The sequence below is a fragment of the Anneissia japonica genome, unplaced genomic scaffold (genome assembly GCF_011630105.1).
Source record: "Anneissia japonica isolate Jap-2015-1 unplaced genomic scaffold, ASM1163010v1 scaffold881_len296186_cov127, whole genome shotgun sequence".
Taxonomy (NCBI): domain Eukaryota; kingdom Metazoa; phylum Echinodermata; class Crinoidea; order Comatulida; family Comatulidae; genus Anneissia; species Anneissia japonica.
This window is the reverse complement of record NW_022722366.1, coordinates 173,200-188,355: the sequence shown is the minus strand read 5'-3', so window position 1 is coordinate 188,355 and position 15,156 is coordinate 173,200. Positions and strand designations below refer to the sequence as shown.

Sequence of the window (15,156 nt, the reverse complement as noted above, 5' to 3'; positions counted from 1 at the left end):
ATATATATATATATATATATATATATATATATATATATATATGTTGGGAGCTTGACATGTTTAGTAATTAATGTACGTGCTTGATGTAACATCAAACATAAATGAGCATATTTTAATGCCTAACACATCACATACATAAATAAATATTAGTAGACCTACAAGTACATGACGTACAGAATACAACAAATTAAAGTAAATGCTGCAAAAAGCAGAAGGCGGAGATTTAACCACTGTCCGTATACAAAAGATAAATCCAGTGCACCTATCATGTAACCTCGAATCACAGAGTACATTGGTACTACAAATAGTGGAAACAAGTACCGGTACCTTACGACTAGTACCAAAGAGAACATACAACCGTTAGTGTGCGTCCTACACAGGCGTGACGTTTTTACGAACGGGACTTTGCTCTCTTGTTCTATTTACTCTTTGCTAGTACCATGCGTTTGTGAAATCTCAGAATAGAAAATCGTACGAATTCCGCTAATTATGCTATTGTCTACAATTATACGTTACCTCTAGCACTACAGTGACGAAGTATATTCTAAGTAACATCCTAAAGGAATTATTGCAGCACACATTCAGACGTTTGAAAGTAGCCTTATTGTAATTGCCCAGAGGGCTGAGCAACACATATTAATACGATATCCCTAAAAGTAGGCCTACCCCACGCTTTCAGAACATTTGAAAAACATTCTGCACAAGATATTCTCTTTAACACACATCGCTGTATACCGTCGTTGGATATATTCTTCATCATTTGAATGGGAAGTAATCACACAGCCAATTTTACATATTTAACACTATCAAGATATTTCAGTAAAGAGTGTGATTGAAAGTTGGACTATATCGTCAAGCCATGTGTTTAAACCTCCCACGCTGTTTTACATTGAACATTGTTATCAAGCATAACTATTCAACGTTTTCTTGGAAGTTCTATTTCTTGAATTAAGTTAAGTGTCTCAGGCAGGACACTCAGATCTTCAACCTCTAGCTATCAGGGCAGGTACCAACTGCTATATTACAGACTGGAGACTAACGACAGTATATAATATCTCAACCAACTCCCTCTCCAACCTCTTTTCCGATCATGACTCTGAGATTTACCAAAACATATTATCATAACTGATATGAGCCTTCAATAAGGCTGTTAGAGAACTGAACAATTCACACCGGAAATTATGGTAAATGAACATATACAAAAATCGTATCAATCATAGCAAATAATGATATCTAGGTTAAATGTTTAGTGATGTTGACAAATTATAATGTAATGTAATGACGTGGTTAGATTTATATAGCACTTTATACAGAAATCTCAAAGTGATATAGATGTTAAATACATTACATCAATTTATTTTATTCTTACTCTATATCGCTGCAGAATATTATTCGTCAGTCGGTGACTATCTACCGATTGCAAATGTGTATAATATGTTATCTTGTAATTTGTTTCGAATTGGATTTTTATCTACATGGTGTGCATGTGCAGTATTGTAATATTGTAATGCCAAAATTAGTTGTCCTTCAAATTGACTCCCTCTATTTAAAGACCAAAGATCAAGGTTTTGGCGGACCCAACAGAAGTTTCCCTCCAATTAAAGACCACTAAAAAATACATAGTGATGTTCATTTATTTTTTTTATATAATAAATTCTGTTATATATGACTCATAAATAAAATATTAGCCAATGCACATCGTAAGATAACACTGTTTTGTGTTATTGAATATCATATTTTTATGGAAAATTGGGTTAAACGAGTAAAAGACTGGATGTCTGGCTACCATTAAATGTTTTAAGAATAAATAACAGCATGCAGTAACTGTGTACATCCATTATAAAACATGTGTTATATTATTTCTTAATTTCTTTCTAAATAAAGAAATCAAAAAACCACGTTTAGTGCCCAGGGGTCCCAAGTCTCCTGCTGAGTCCCGATTTTTGCATGTTTGTTTTTACAAGTTCTTACTATACTCTCTCAATTATTGTCTTCCGGAAGTCAGTGCATTGGCTATCACAAGAGTCCATATATGAACTCAGAAAATATATTATGATAGATGTGGTAAGAAGCATGCGCAGTCGAGAATCTGTCTCTTATACACATCTACGCTTTCATAACTACATTATAACTGAACGTAGGCTAAGTTGTGACAGCTAACTAAACTTGTGATGAAATTTATATTATTCATTTGGAGACAATATCATAAAAATATATGTACTTATGAGGATAATCTCAAAGAAAACGCTAAAATTGGTTATATCTCAACAATATATCTTTTCTGGTTTCCAGATTGGTGACTATTTATAGTTGATGGTCTTTATTACTATTTAGTGATAATATGCTTAGTAATTTACAGACCTCAGTATTTTCTTTTTCTGTTGCGCTTCTTGTTTGTGTCAAGTACGTTCTACTCTTAGCCTGAAGTTTTTTTTTTGTCCACTATCATAATCTTATAAACATCATGGATATTGCTGCTATCTCACAAAACGAGAGCGTAAACTTACTCAAACACGTGCGAGTTGATTGGCCGAGCGGTTAAGTCAGGGGCACAGCAACTTCAGCTCCAATATCGACGCTGGTTCGAACGGCTCACTCGCCAATGGTTCCGGTGGTGGAACTAGTCTTCTCGGATAAGGACTTTGAACCATAGGCCCAGTGTATGCATTTGGCTCGTGTGCACTTCAGCGAACCAGAGTACATCCCGAGATAGGGAGTTACCCCGGTGTACTGGTCCATTAAGTCCCCTGTTGGTAAATGGATATGCCAAACTTACTGGCATCCTTGATGCTCGTGCCTAAAGAAATGAAATGAAATGTTTGTGAACAACACTTGTGCCTATTCTTGGCCCTGGTCTGATAGACGAGTTGTTACATCTGATTGACACTGCAAAAAAGCCCATTAAGAAACTGGAAGGCTTCTATGACGTGCGAACATGGATATCAAACCAACGATTGCATATTCAGGCAATTACTGTTAACAAATCGATAGAAGAAACTTTCGACAACTACTCGATTGCTATAAAACAGATAAGGTTTCAGAAGTAAAATAAATCGATACCAATATTTTCTTGTTGTTTCTAGTTTATTATGAATCTTAGACCACATTTTAGTGTGGCTTCAATCAGGCGTTTGCGTAAAATTACAAGTTGTGATGAACAGCACAGATTTTTGTTAGGTTTTGTAAGTGTAGGCCTATATTTGTAAATTTCAGTTTTTTTATATTCTGTTTTGTTTGGTTTGGTTTGGTTTGGTTTTGTTTTGTTTTTTGTTTTGTTTTGTTTTTTGTTTTTTGTTTTTTTTTTGTCTACTTTGCTCTTGTCCCTACTGGGTTAATGTGGAGATTATGACCAGAAATTGTTATTCTATAAACGTATGCAATTGTTTCATTCCTGCATATGATTATATAGGAGACATACGTGAAACTTACTACATCGACCAAAATTATTACAGAAACAACATTAAAGTACGCCCGCACTATTGCTAACAGGTATCCTCCAGCTAATCATGTCAATTCCCAGCATTAGACACTCTTTACTGCAGCCTTCTGCTTGAAACTAATTACGGGGAGTCTGGAATTAAATTAAATTAAATTTCCTTTCCATCAACGGCTTAATGCCTGATCATATTAGATCAAGATACGATTTCACTGATTTGCATAATACTTCGTGGAATGAAACTCACGTGAAACTATAGTCTGGCATTACAAAGCTTCATTTTCATATCATTTGATATATTTATTCCTGAAAAATAGAAAGTAGAGAATAATCATTTCTTGGAAATCCATAACGGACATGTGTCAACAATAAAACATACGATTACGTAGTAATAATAACAATGATAATAATAATATTACCATTGAAAGCAATGACAATAACAAAAACATAAATGTCAAAGTCACAAAGTTATTAAATAAAACCGCAATAATGGTTACTATAGGAACGAGTTATTTTTTTCTTTATTTAAATCAATGAAACAGTTAGACATCGTCATCCTATTGTATTATTACAATTTTACTATGAATGGACGGTGGTCAGTATATGTAGTTAAGTGCCTAGCTAACAATTAGGGTTTTAGATTGGTATTCAGAACGGGTTTTTTTTTTTACAACAATAACTCCCCCTCCCACCCCAGTAAGAGAAAGCAGGACCCCGTCGGGAGAGATAAAACACAATCCATCGGAGAGAGAAAAAAATATATGTATTTTTAACATAAGTAGACTCTAAAATAAGCCTTTAAAATCCCTAAATTTCATAGTTTCCGAGGTTCCGAGAGATGTTTAGCAACGTCCGACCATGCCCACTTACGCTCTCGTAGAGGACATCGGACCTTCCCCATATCCCCATTAGACAAATCCTGGCGCCATCTCTGTCTAAGTCAGAGGAGTAGCCGAGGGTCCTATGCTGAAAACTGTATAGTGATCTTAACCAGAGACTATTGTTAGTTTGATACTTATCCGCATAATATCATTATACGGAATATTGTGCAAAATTTAAAAGAGGAGTAAAAACGTTACGGTACTCTCGTATTTCTTTATTGAAAGTAGGAGAATGAGCAGCCCATCGTAACTAATTAAGCCTCGGTATTGTGTGGTATGGTGGCCAGTTCCTCTCCACGCCGCCTTTTACCTCCCCAATAGTGAACGACCATGGGATATCCATTTATACTCCTGGGTGGTGAGAGACAAACATAGGTAAAGTGTCTTGTCCAAAAAGACGAGCGAAATGCACAGCGGAGATTGAGTCCCGATCTCGACCTCGAGGATAAGAGACCGGAACGCAACCGCTGCGCCATTCGCTCCCACAAGAGAGGAGTGGTTATATTTATCACAGTGAATGTGACTCGAGTGATGCTATACAGAGGAGTGATTAACGCGACTCTAAGGAGAGGTGGCTTTACGTGAATGAAAAGCGGTAGATGATCATTATGAAGGATGGCTTGTCTACTGTATGTAAAGTAGCTGTATTATTGCAGTAAACTAAAATATCAGCTATTTACACCAAGAATAATAAACCTAATATAACAACAATATCAACAATTTGTATTGATATCAAAGCTTATGTGTAGGTTTTCAATAACCTAATAAATATGTAATTCTTGCTATAAGGATGTGCTTACATGTAATCTGGTAATAATACAAATGATATTAAAACGTCTTAAGGACTAAAGTGCAACAAGCATAATAAATAAGTATGGAACGCAATGATTTATTATTTTAAACGAATGATTAGACAGTTGCTTAAGCAACCGAGAGTGATTTTGTGGAGTTATCACATAACTGATATCCGAATATTGCTATATGTCTTAAAATTTGTTATTGAAGGACAATATATACACAGGCGTAGTCATATATGCCATAAATGAAAAAAAAAAAAAAAAAAAAAAAAAAAAAAAAACCTAACCTATGATCTGATCTGGTCTGATTTGATTAGGTGGGATCACCTCATCGGATCAAACTGGGCGGAAACGGGTCAAACTGGACGGGACCCGAACAAACTGGATCGCATCCTCAATCTAGTAATATAATTGGCTATCATATAACATATTCATTCCTAGCCCATCCGATTTTCGAATCGAATGTCATTTTTATCAATACATACAGAAATAGGCCTACACTGATGCATTGATTGAAACCAATGATATTTTAGTACAATACCGTACCGGTACGTTTTAAAATGACGTAGTGGAGTGATTACTGAAGTGAAGATTAATCAATTGTAAAAGATATATAGCATTAACATCGACAATAGATTAGTAGTCGAAAATAGTATGTAGAAGATGTCTTTCATATAGAAAAAAAATTAGCCGCAATTTGTAAGCCGAGGTTGTCGGTTTGGGGAGTCAGGCACACCTGGGCACGAAGCATCCTCAGTTGATATGTGTGTATTGTTTAATAAACATGTTGTATGGTGGGATGTTAGACGTGCTGAAGTTTCGTTAAATATGATCTAGTTAGTGACTTAGTATACTGAAAACAAAAACGCATTAAATCCAAATGTGATCTTTTTAAAACTAATAAACATTATGAAAAATTCAAGTCAAAAGCGTATTTATGGCATTGCATTATTGTTCACTTATTTTAGTATATCAAATAATAATATTGACATTGAAGAAGGTTGTAAAACTATTGTAAAAATAGAGTTTATTTTCGTTTAATAAGAGCTTGAAATTCACTTTCTTTTATTGTGTATGTTATATACAGTACCGGTACAGTACATTCTTGTTTTAATAAAAATATTTCCATCAGTTTATTCACCTCTCGAATACTGCAAATTGTGCATTTGCATTTCAAATAGCAGTAATATCATTACAAACTATTTATTTATTTATTCATGTATTTATTTATTTATTTAAAACAAGACAAGAAATAATTAAGAAGCAAAGAATTTGTTTCAATAACAAAACTATAACTGTCATAATATAAGTAATTGATTAATTTTGTCAACGAAAAGCTGTAGTTCTATTAGTACGAATGTAGTTCATAAAGAGAAAGCGAATTAAACATATATAGTATAGAACAACGCAAACTAGTCAAATGTGTACCGTATATTATATTCCTATCACATATAAATATAGACGAAATTTAGTAGACATCGTTACCAATCGTTCTGCTGGAGTGTTCATCAAAATAATCGGAATACAGTGTTACTACTATACGTTTATACATTTGCAGTGTTAAAATGCAGTTCTGGGCGTATCAGTAAGTTCATCTCATATATAAATGTAAACAAATATTGATGTTTCAATCACGTGAATGTTAGCACATGCGTAGCATTAACCTATAGTGTACAATGTACGCACCCACTTTCAATTAAGCAAATTATGTTTATGGATCAGACATCAGACATTGGAGTTTATTTCATAACAATGTACCAGTTTCTTTAAAAGAAAAACTTGTTTATATTTGCTATTTTGAATTTTTTTTATAACACATATATTTATAATTCAATCCAGATATACATTATGCATATTTGGTATCATTTCAACGCGCTAGGTTATATTTGATCAGTTTTCAGAGTTTATTTGTGTATCGCGTCACATTTGACGTCATTCGGTGTTATTACTGTTGGACGTATCGTTCGAACGCATTTACAGAGGATGGAAATTTACTGAGTACTGTCCGAGTTTATTTAAACTCAGTGTGAGTACGTTATGCAAAGGCCGAGCAATGTATTATAGAAGGTCTACCTAGTTGGATTAAATTGTTATTGTTCATCTTCTTAATAAGGAATTACTCTTTAACGCAAGGTAAGAAACCATTGAAAATTTTTTGTAAATTGCTTAATATGGAGCACAGTATGCATCAGAATCTTGAACTTTGAAGAAAGAGGAAGATCAATTAAATGCTGTTGTAATGAGACCATCGATAAAGATTATTGGAGAGAGAAAGTAACAAACGTTGAGGTATTGAGGAGAGTCAGTGAAGACAGAGAGCTGTTGAAACTGATTAGAAACAGGAAGAAGAAATGGATATATGACACACATTAGGGGAAACAGTGTTCTGAAAGATGAGGAAGGGAAGACAAGAAGGATTCCTCGATGACTTAGAATTGGGTGGCTATGCTACAATAATGAGAGAATCACACAGACTGGAGGAAACTATGAAAAACAAATATATCTCACGAACTCCTGAAAATCACAACCATGAATCCCCTGTTTTCAAATGGTTATGACGCTCGCCTTGACAGCGAGAGGTAGCAGGTTCGAATCCCGTCTGAGGCATTTTATTACACAATGTATTTATTTACAGAACACAATTCGTTTTGAAAGCTATGCTACACAATTTATCATCATGTCCTCTATTTCAACACACAGTATCTACCGTTCTTTGTTTAACGTTACTTTAATTTGAGTTGTTTTAACAAAGGATCAAAATCTACTACAGATCATGTACGGTAGCTATCCGCTCACTTTAATGGAATAAAACAGTGGCGCATCCATGCATTCAAAATAGAGGAGCTCTCGGGCAGGAAACTTTAAACAGACTGTCCAGACTAGCTCAGCCGCACCAGGCCTTAGGCTAAGGTGCGTCTGGACAGCTGAAATTGCACCCTAAGACTTAAATTATTAGATTTCGAAGGGGAAGGGTCAGCTGGGCCTAACCTTTTGCTCTGCATCTGTATAATGATGCTAAGCTGGCTGAAGCAGTATGGTGAATTTTTTTTTTTTTTTTATCTTATGCATTTCAGTAAAAGATTTTTTTTTAAATCCACTCTAACGCATAAGTTGCGACTTAGTATACAAAACATCGCTTCCACCCTCTAATTGGCGAGCTAGTGTTTTGCTTTAAGCAAAACAAAAGTCGATTAATATCTTGTTGATGATGTTTTAATTATTGTTCACTAGTAACAGTAGGCATAGATTTATGCAAATGCACATGTAATCTATCAATGTTTGCACTATTGCGGCAATCCTCGATTAATGGCTGACTGTCTTTAGATAATACAAAAGCAGCATGCTGTGTCCTATTACTAATGAATCTGGAACTAAACACTAGCGAAGTGTAAATGATTTATAGCTTCTGGCTAAAATCATCGATCAAAATTATTCACTGATGCTCGTCGGATCCCGGTAGAGTACGGATCCATTTGTCCTACTCTTCTACATCCTTCCATTAATAATCTATGCTTGGACTGTATAAACACACAACAAATTAAAAATGCGTCGATGATAATGGAGTGATTCTTTCTTTACGTTTTAAGGTTCTCATACACATGACAACGCGTCAGGAAGGTGTTTCCACGATCGTGTTTACAGCTAGGGCTACTGTTGATGAAGAAGGGGAACTTAAGGCCACTGAAAGCCTATGGGTGGAACTTGCGAATGTTCTCCAGCAAACGGAAGCTTATATTTCTCAGTGGCCTGGTCTTTTGAGCAAGGTAAGTCACAAATGAATATGTATTGTTGTTTAATCTTAGTGTACTCCCATGTTAACCATGAATGCATTTGCGTCACGTACGATGATGACGTAGTGTAAGGTGGTTCCCGAAAGGATTACAGTAATTAGTAATAGAATAAAATCAATGACAAGACGATTATACCAAAGGAAAAATTGTTGTAACTTGTACAACACTGAATTGCGCATGATAAATACGCATAACGGAGCGTTAATTGATTACTTAATATTATATTCCTTATTTAAAATTACCTTTTATAGACTCTTTTTTCTTACTATTCAAGCTTTAGAAAATAAAAAGGCCATGCCTAACACGATATTTTTTTACAAAGTAAATAACGATGTTTCCGTTTTAATGTTAATCGGTAAAGAGTTCCTAATGTTGGCACCAGAGCATCCAACCTTGGATTCTCCCATTAACGTAGCATGCTTATACGGATACACGAATTAACGAAACGAACGACAAATGATAGAAACAAATTAATGAATAAATAGAATGAAAGATGACAGAATGACAAGTTGTTGAAGTTAAACACTTCCTTAAAGTTAGAACAAATGTCATTCACGTATTAAAAATGGCAATTAAGACACTCTGTGACATGTATTACATTATATGTGTGTTACATTTAGCAATTAAAAATATATCGCAACCTTACGAAAACAATAACGAATACGAATACGTCTTTGTCGTTATCGTCATTTGTACCTTAAACATTCTTCATAATATGCTGTATAAGCTCAATAAGATCCTTAATTAATACATTATCAAATTTTGTGTGACAAAAAAGTGTGATATGCTCATATATGGGCATGATGACATCACACCATGACCATATATAGGCATAGCATTACTATATATGGGGATGTCACATTTTTTTGTCAAAGAAAATTTGATAGTGTGGATAGAGCTTTAGAAATTGATGATGTAACCGTATTCGTTGTCGTTTTCGTAAGCTTTCGAAAACTCCCGATTATCCAATTAAAAATCAAATTACGCTAAATGAGTAGGCCTACAATTTACTATGCGTGTTTCATTATAAGGTGTTTGTTCAGCCTGGACCATGGTACTTCGATGGTGAAGCACCCGAGGAACTAGTCCAAATACCACTGGTCGACTGCTTTCATTTTTTCGATGAAGGTGAAGACTCATTGGAAATTACAATAGAAGATCACGTGTTCTTTGTAGACTTGCATCACCTTTTACCTTTAAAAGGTATGTTCATTTTCATAAATGATGTTATTACATTATGAATGTATAAGTATTATAAAAAAAAAAAATTGTGGACTTTTTTTTCGAGAGAATATTATGTATATATCAGGATTCATTTTTTTGTTGCACCATATACATCTTTCCAAAAAACACATTCAGTTTTGCAAGCGTTTCCATGTGTGATTCTCGTCGCTCATTATTATTTCCCCCTTCTATCTAACTAGACGTGTAATCACAGAGGCAAAGTACACCCTCATGGTTTAGTTATGATGACAGGTTTCGCATTTTCACTCGCATAGTGAACAATTTTGCCAATTGGATATGGAGTAATTTCCCATATTAAAATGGTTTTTTTTTTCTATAATTAGCGGAAGTAGTGTGAAACAGTAAGACCTCGGGGCTTCAGTGAAACATCGTGTTTTCTAGCACGACGTTACTATAGATATTTTGGGAATGATCAGGAATCGTATTATTGACAAATGCGCTATAGTAAATATAATTCAATGCTAGACTCACTCAAGTTAGGTTGGGTCAAACGACTTTTAAGTCCAGATCCCGGTAAATGGAAGTGCATTCCATGTTTTTATATGTACCCAGTAAAGTATAAATTAGTTATGACCGACATAAATTTAGATAAGCATTTAGCGCTAAATAAAATGCCGGTATTTTATTTGAAGTTGCTTCTTACTTGCTCACGATTTAATAATATGCATGCAAAACAGCCACAATGCATCTGTGAAATAAAAAAAAAAAAAAAAAGACTTTGGGAAAATAAAAACATAAAAATAAAAAACAAATCTGTTTTCTTCAAATCATGGGTAGACTCACACATTAAAACCATGGAAGATATTATTGTTGATAACAGATTTATACTGGGTGAAATTATCCCCCAGCTTTTAAAAACAGAAAATGGTATGATAGAATACATGGTGTTAATGAATGCAATTCCAAAAAAAAACTGGAAAATGATTGTAGCACACCAACCTTTTTGTTTATTGCACAGAAATGTTCACATTATTGATACACTTCCATAAGTAAACTAAAAGTTAATGTTTTTTATGTGTCATTTATAAATGGAAAATATATTATACCAAATGCTCCAAAAAGGTGGGAAATGGAGTTAATAGACTGGGACCTATGTTGGAAGATAAAAAATTAATTCAATGTTACATACGAAAAATATTGCACAGTTAAATTTTAATTTTTTTACATAGACTGTTACCTACAAAACATAGACTAAATGTATGGAAATTATCCTCAACCAATCTATGTGCAAGTATTGTTATATTACTGAAAATTAAGAACACATGCTATTTAAATGCAAAGATATAGAAGCATGTTGGACGAAATTACACACTATGATGTGATCATGTTTTAAAATATATGATAAAGTACAATGGAACAAAACCATTATTGGAAGCTATAGCGAAAATAAAATAATGAATAGATTATGTTTGAGGACAAAATGTCCTTGGGTGATGTTTTATCTGAACTAAACATACTAATTGCATGTGAATTTTTAATTAATAGGGAAAAAGCAAAAAATAAATGGTCCATGGTCGATCTAGATAAGTTTAAATCAATATATGTATAAATAAATGTGTGATGTTTGACTTCTATGGAAGACAAACAATAGAAGAGAATGATAAAAAAATAAAGAATACAATAGTCGATGTCTGAACACTTGTTATGATGAACAGTAAAGAGACGTGTACTAAGTAATTACATAACAGATATATATTTCATATGTTATGTTATCTACGTAGTTATGATATTATGATGAAATAAAAGTGGGACTATCCCACAAAAGAGAAAAAAATAAATAACCACATTACTGATGGATACCTGCCGGAATCGCTTATATTACAGACATCCGAACGACGTTCGCACTTCATGTCTCATATTCAAATTGGAGGATAGAGTAGCTTCATTGGCCTTACTTAAGGAACCGTCATAAAACAGCTAATAAATTAAACATTTCAATTCAATCGAAATTTCCATTGTAAATCCGTGTGATTATATTAGGGATGCGTTTGCTTTGTAAGGTTAATGGCTGTACACTTCGCATATTACGATTCGTCTGTATTTTTAAAGATAATAAGACTAATCCTGCGTTGACACAAAGGCCTAAGTATAATGTATGCAACTGCATTGTCTAACAATGTTATTCGTTTATAGTATGTTATGGTTTATCCTTGATCTATACATTTAAATGCCAATACAAGCAGTATTGGCGCATGGATTTGTCCAACGGGAAGGGGGAGGAGTTCAATGTCCCCGACGGGAAGATTAAAATTCTCTGAGGCAGTCCAACCCTTAGAAGGGATCTGTCAATGCATTTTGTGCTTACTTAATCGATTTTAGTTACATTCTGGAAAAATTAGATATTGTGGGCTATAGCACTGTATGTGGTAAAATTTGGAAACACTTGAAAATCCATTGGTTTGACAAAGTAAAAAAATCAGGTAAATTATCAACATACTTCACACTAAAGAAACAGTAAATTGATTAACAACAGTGTGAAAATAATTATGAACGGTATTATCAATGCATTTCTTACTTAGCAAGAAATATTTCTCGTTCTAATTTCAATAAAAAATTACTGTACTAATTTTAAAAATACATTTCAAGTTTAACAAAAGGACAATCTTAAATACTATCTTAGGTGTTTCATTTATTAAATGTGTAGTAAAATAGCTCAACGGGAAGAGGGAGAAGTTCAATGTCCCCGACAAGAAGATTAAAATTCTCTGAGGCAGTCCAACCCTTAGAGGGGATCTATCAATGCATTTTGTGCTTACTTAATTTTAGATTCTCACATTCTGGAAAAATTAGATAAAATTGTTTTTTCCCACACACATTGTGTCTTTTTCCTCGGGATGGCCTACTGCCCAATTACCACTAGAAGGACCCCACTGTAAGGAAAGTATTTCCTAAACTTTCCTTGATGTTTACCGAACAAATCCATCCATCCAAAAAGATGGTATGGCTTTATTCCATTTTACTTTGTGTACACAGGGACCATCGTTTTAAAATTGTGGGCTATACCACCATATGTGGTAAAATTTGGAAACACTTGAAAATCCATTGCTTTGACAAAGTAAAAAGATCAGGTAAGTTATCAACAGACTTCACACTAAAGAAGCAACAAATTAATTAACAAGAGTGTGAAAAAAATATGAACAGTATTATCAATGCATTTCTTACTTAGCAAGAAATATTTCTCGTTCTAATTTCAATAAAAAAATTATACTTTACTAATTTTAAAAGTACATTTCAAGTTTAACAAAAGGTCTATCGTAAATACTACCTTAGGTGCTTCATTTATTAAATGTGTAGTAAAAATAGCTCAAAGTGTCAATGTACTGGCTGTTTACCTACCTTTTACCATATTTTATCAGAACGCTAGTTCTAATTTCAATTGGAAATTATAATAACTTAATAACTTAACACACAAACAAGCAATTTAAAATGTTGAATTGTATAATTTAAGTTTAACAGTCGGCCTCTCTAAAAAAAATATATCGAATGTGCAGTAAAATAGTTCAAAATAGTTCTTTTACATATTTTATCAGAACTCTTGTTTTAATTTCAATTTAAAATGATAATAATAACATATTAATAACTTAAACACACCAGCAAGCAATTTAAATGTAGAATTGTATAATTTAAATGCAAAAGTTGGACTCTCTAATATACTATCTCAGATGTTTCATTTATCTAATATTAAGTAAAATAATTAAAAGTGTCACCAATGCAAGGGTTGTTTACCTACCCTTTTACATATTTTATCAGAACGCTCGTTTCAATTTCAATTAAAAATTATGACTTGATAACTTAAACACACAAACTAAGCAATTTAAATGTTTAATTGTACAGTATAATTCAAGACTCTTAAATACTATCTCAGATGTTTCCTTTATCGAATGTGTAGTAAAATAATTCACAGGTGTCATTAACGTAACGGTTATTTACCTACCTTTTTACGTATTTTATCAGAACGCTCGTTTTAATTTCAATTAAAAATTATAATAACTTATTAACTTAAGCACACACGCTAAGCAATTTAAATGTTGAATTGTGTAATTCAATTTCAACAGTAGTACAATATTTAAAAGTGCCAGCAATGTAACTGTTGTTTACTCACGCTTTTACATATTTTATCAGAACTCTTGTTTTATTTCAATTAAAAATTATAACTATTAATAACTTATTAATAACTTAAACACACAAACAAGCAATTTAAATGTTAAATTATATAATTTAAATGTAACAGTCGGCCTCTCTAATATACTATCTCAGATGTTTCATTTATCGGATGTGTAGTAAAATAGTTCAAAGTGTCACCAATGTAACGGTTGTTTACCTACCTTTTAACATATTTTAACAACGCTCACATGGCCAGGTTTATGTGTACTTCATTACGACCTTTATTACTACTTGGTTTATTGATTACGTTTAGCTTCATTGTTGGTACAAACTCCAAATACCTATCAATTACATTTCGATTTGCTGGTCGACGCTGACATGATGCCTCGTACACACAACACTGTGGTGCAGAATATAATTATTACATTTTAAAAGCTTAAAAAAACATTAGTAAGTATTATTCAATGTCGATGCTAAAAGTAGTCCAAGGTAAAAGTAAGTAATATACTTCATTTTGTAGGCCTTTGTGCCTAGATCATTGGGCTATTTTTGTTCAGTTACTTCCGTCTAAAAGCCTGGGGGAACAGCTCCCCTTATTGTACAGTACGCGGTTTAAAGCAATGCGTCACAAGTTCTCGAGAGCGAAGTTTCTGGTTCCTTTAGAGGAGGCTGGTATGATATATTGTGTAATAATAGCAATAACTAATCCTAATCCTGTATGGCTGTCTGTAAAACAAAACATAGGGCTTGGATTGGATTGGATTGAATTTATTCGGTGTAAACACCAAAGGAGAGCCCACGAAAGTCAGAAGACTTATTTCCAGTGGGGTCCTTCTGGTGGTGATTGGACAGTACACCGGGAGACAATTCCCTACTCTTTTCCGAAGAGTGTACTGCGTTCT

At 33.5% G+C, this 15,156-nt stretch overlaps 1 protein-coding gene across 1 annotated transcript in view; it reads left to right on the top strand.

The window, feature by feature from the left end:
* Positions 1-15,156, top strand: part of LOC117111874 — a 46,560-nt gene that overhangs the window by 25,626 nt on the left and 5,778 nt on the right. The window contains exons 11-12 of the mRNA XM_033254891.1: positions 8,702-8,878; positions 9,937-10,108. Of these exons, the coding sequence (XP_033110782.1) occupies positions 8,702-8,878; positions 9,937-10,108 (349 nt within the window). The remainder of the gene's footprint in view (positions 1-8,701; positions 8,879-9,936; positions 10,109-15,156) is intronic.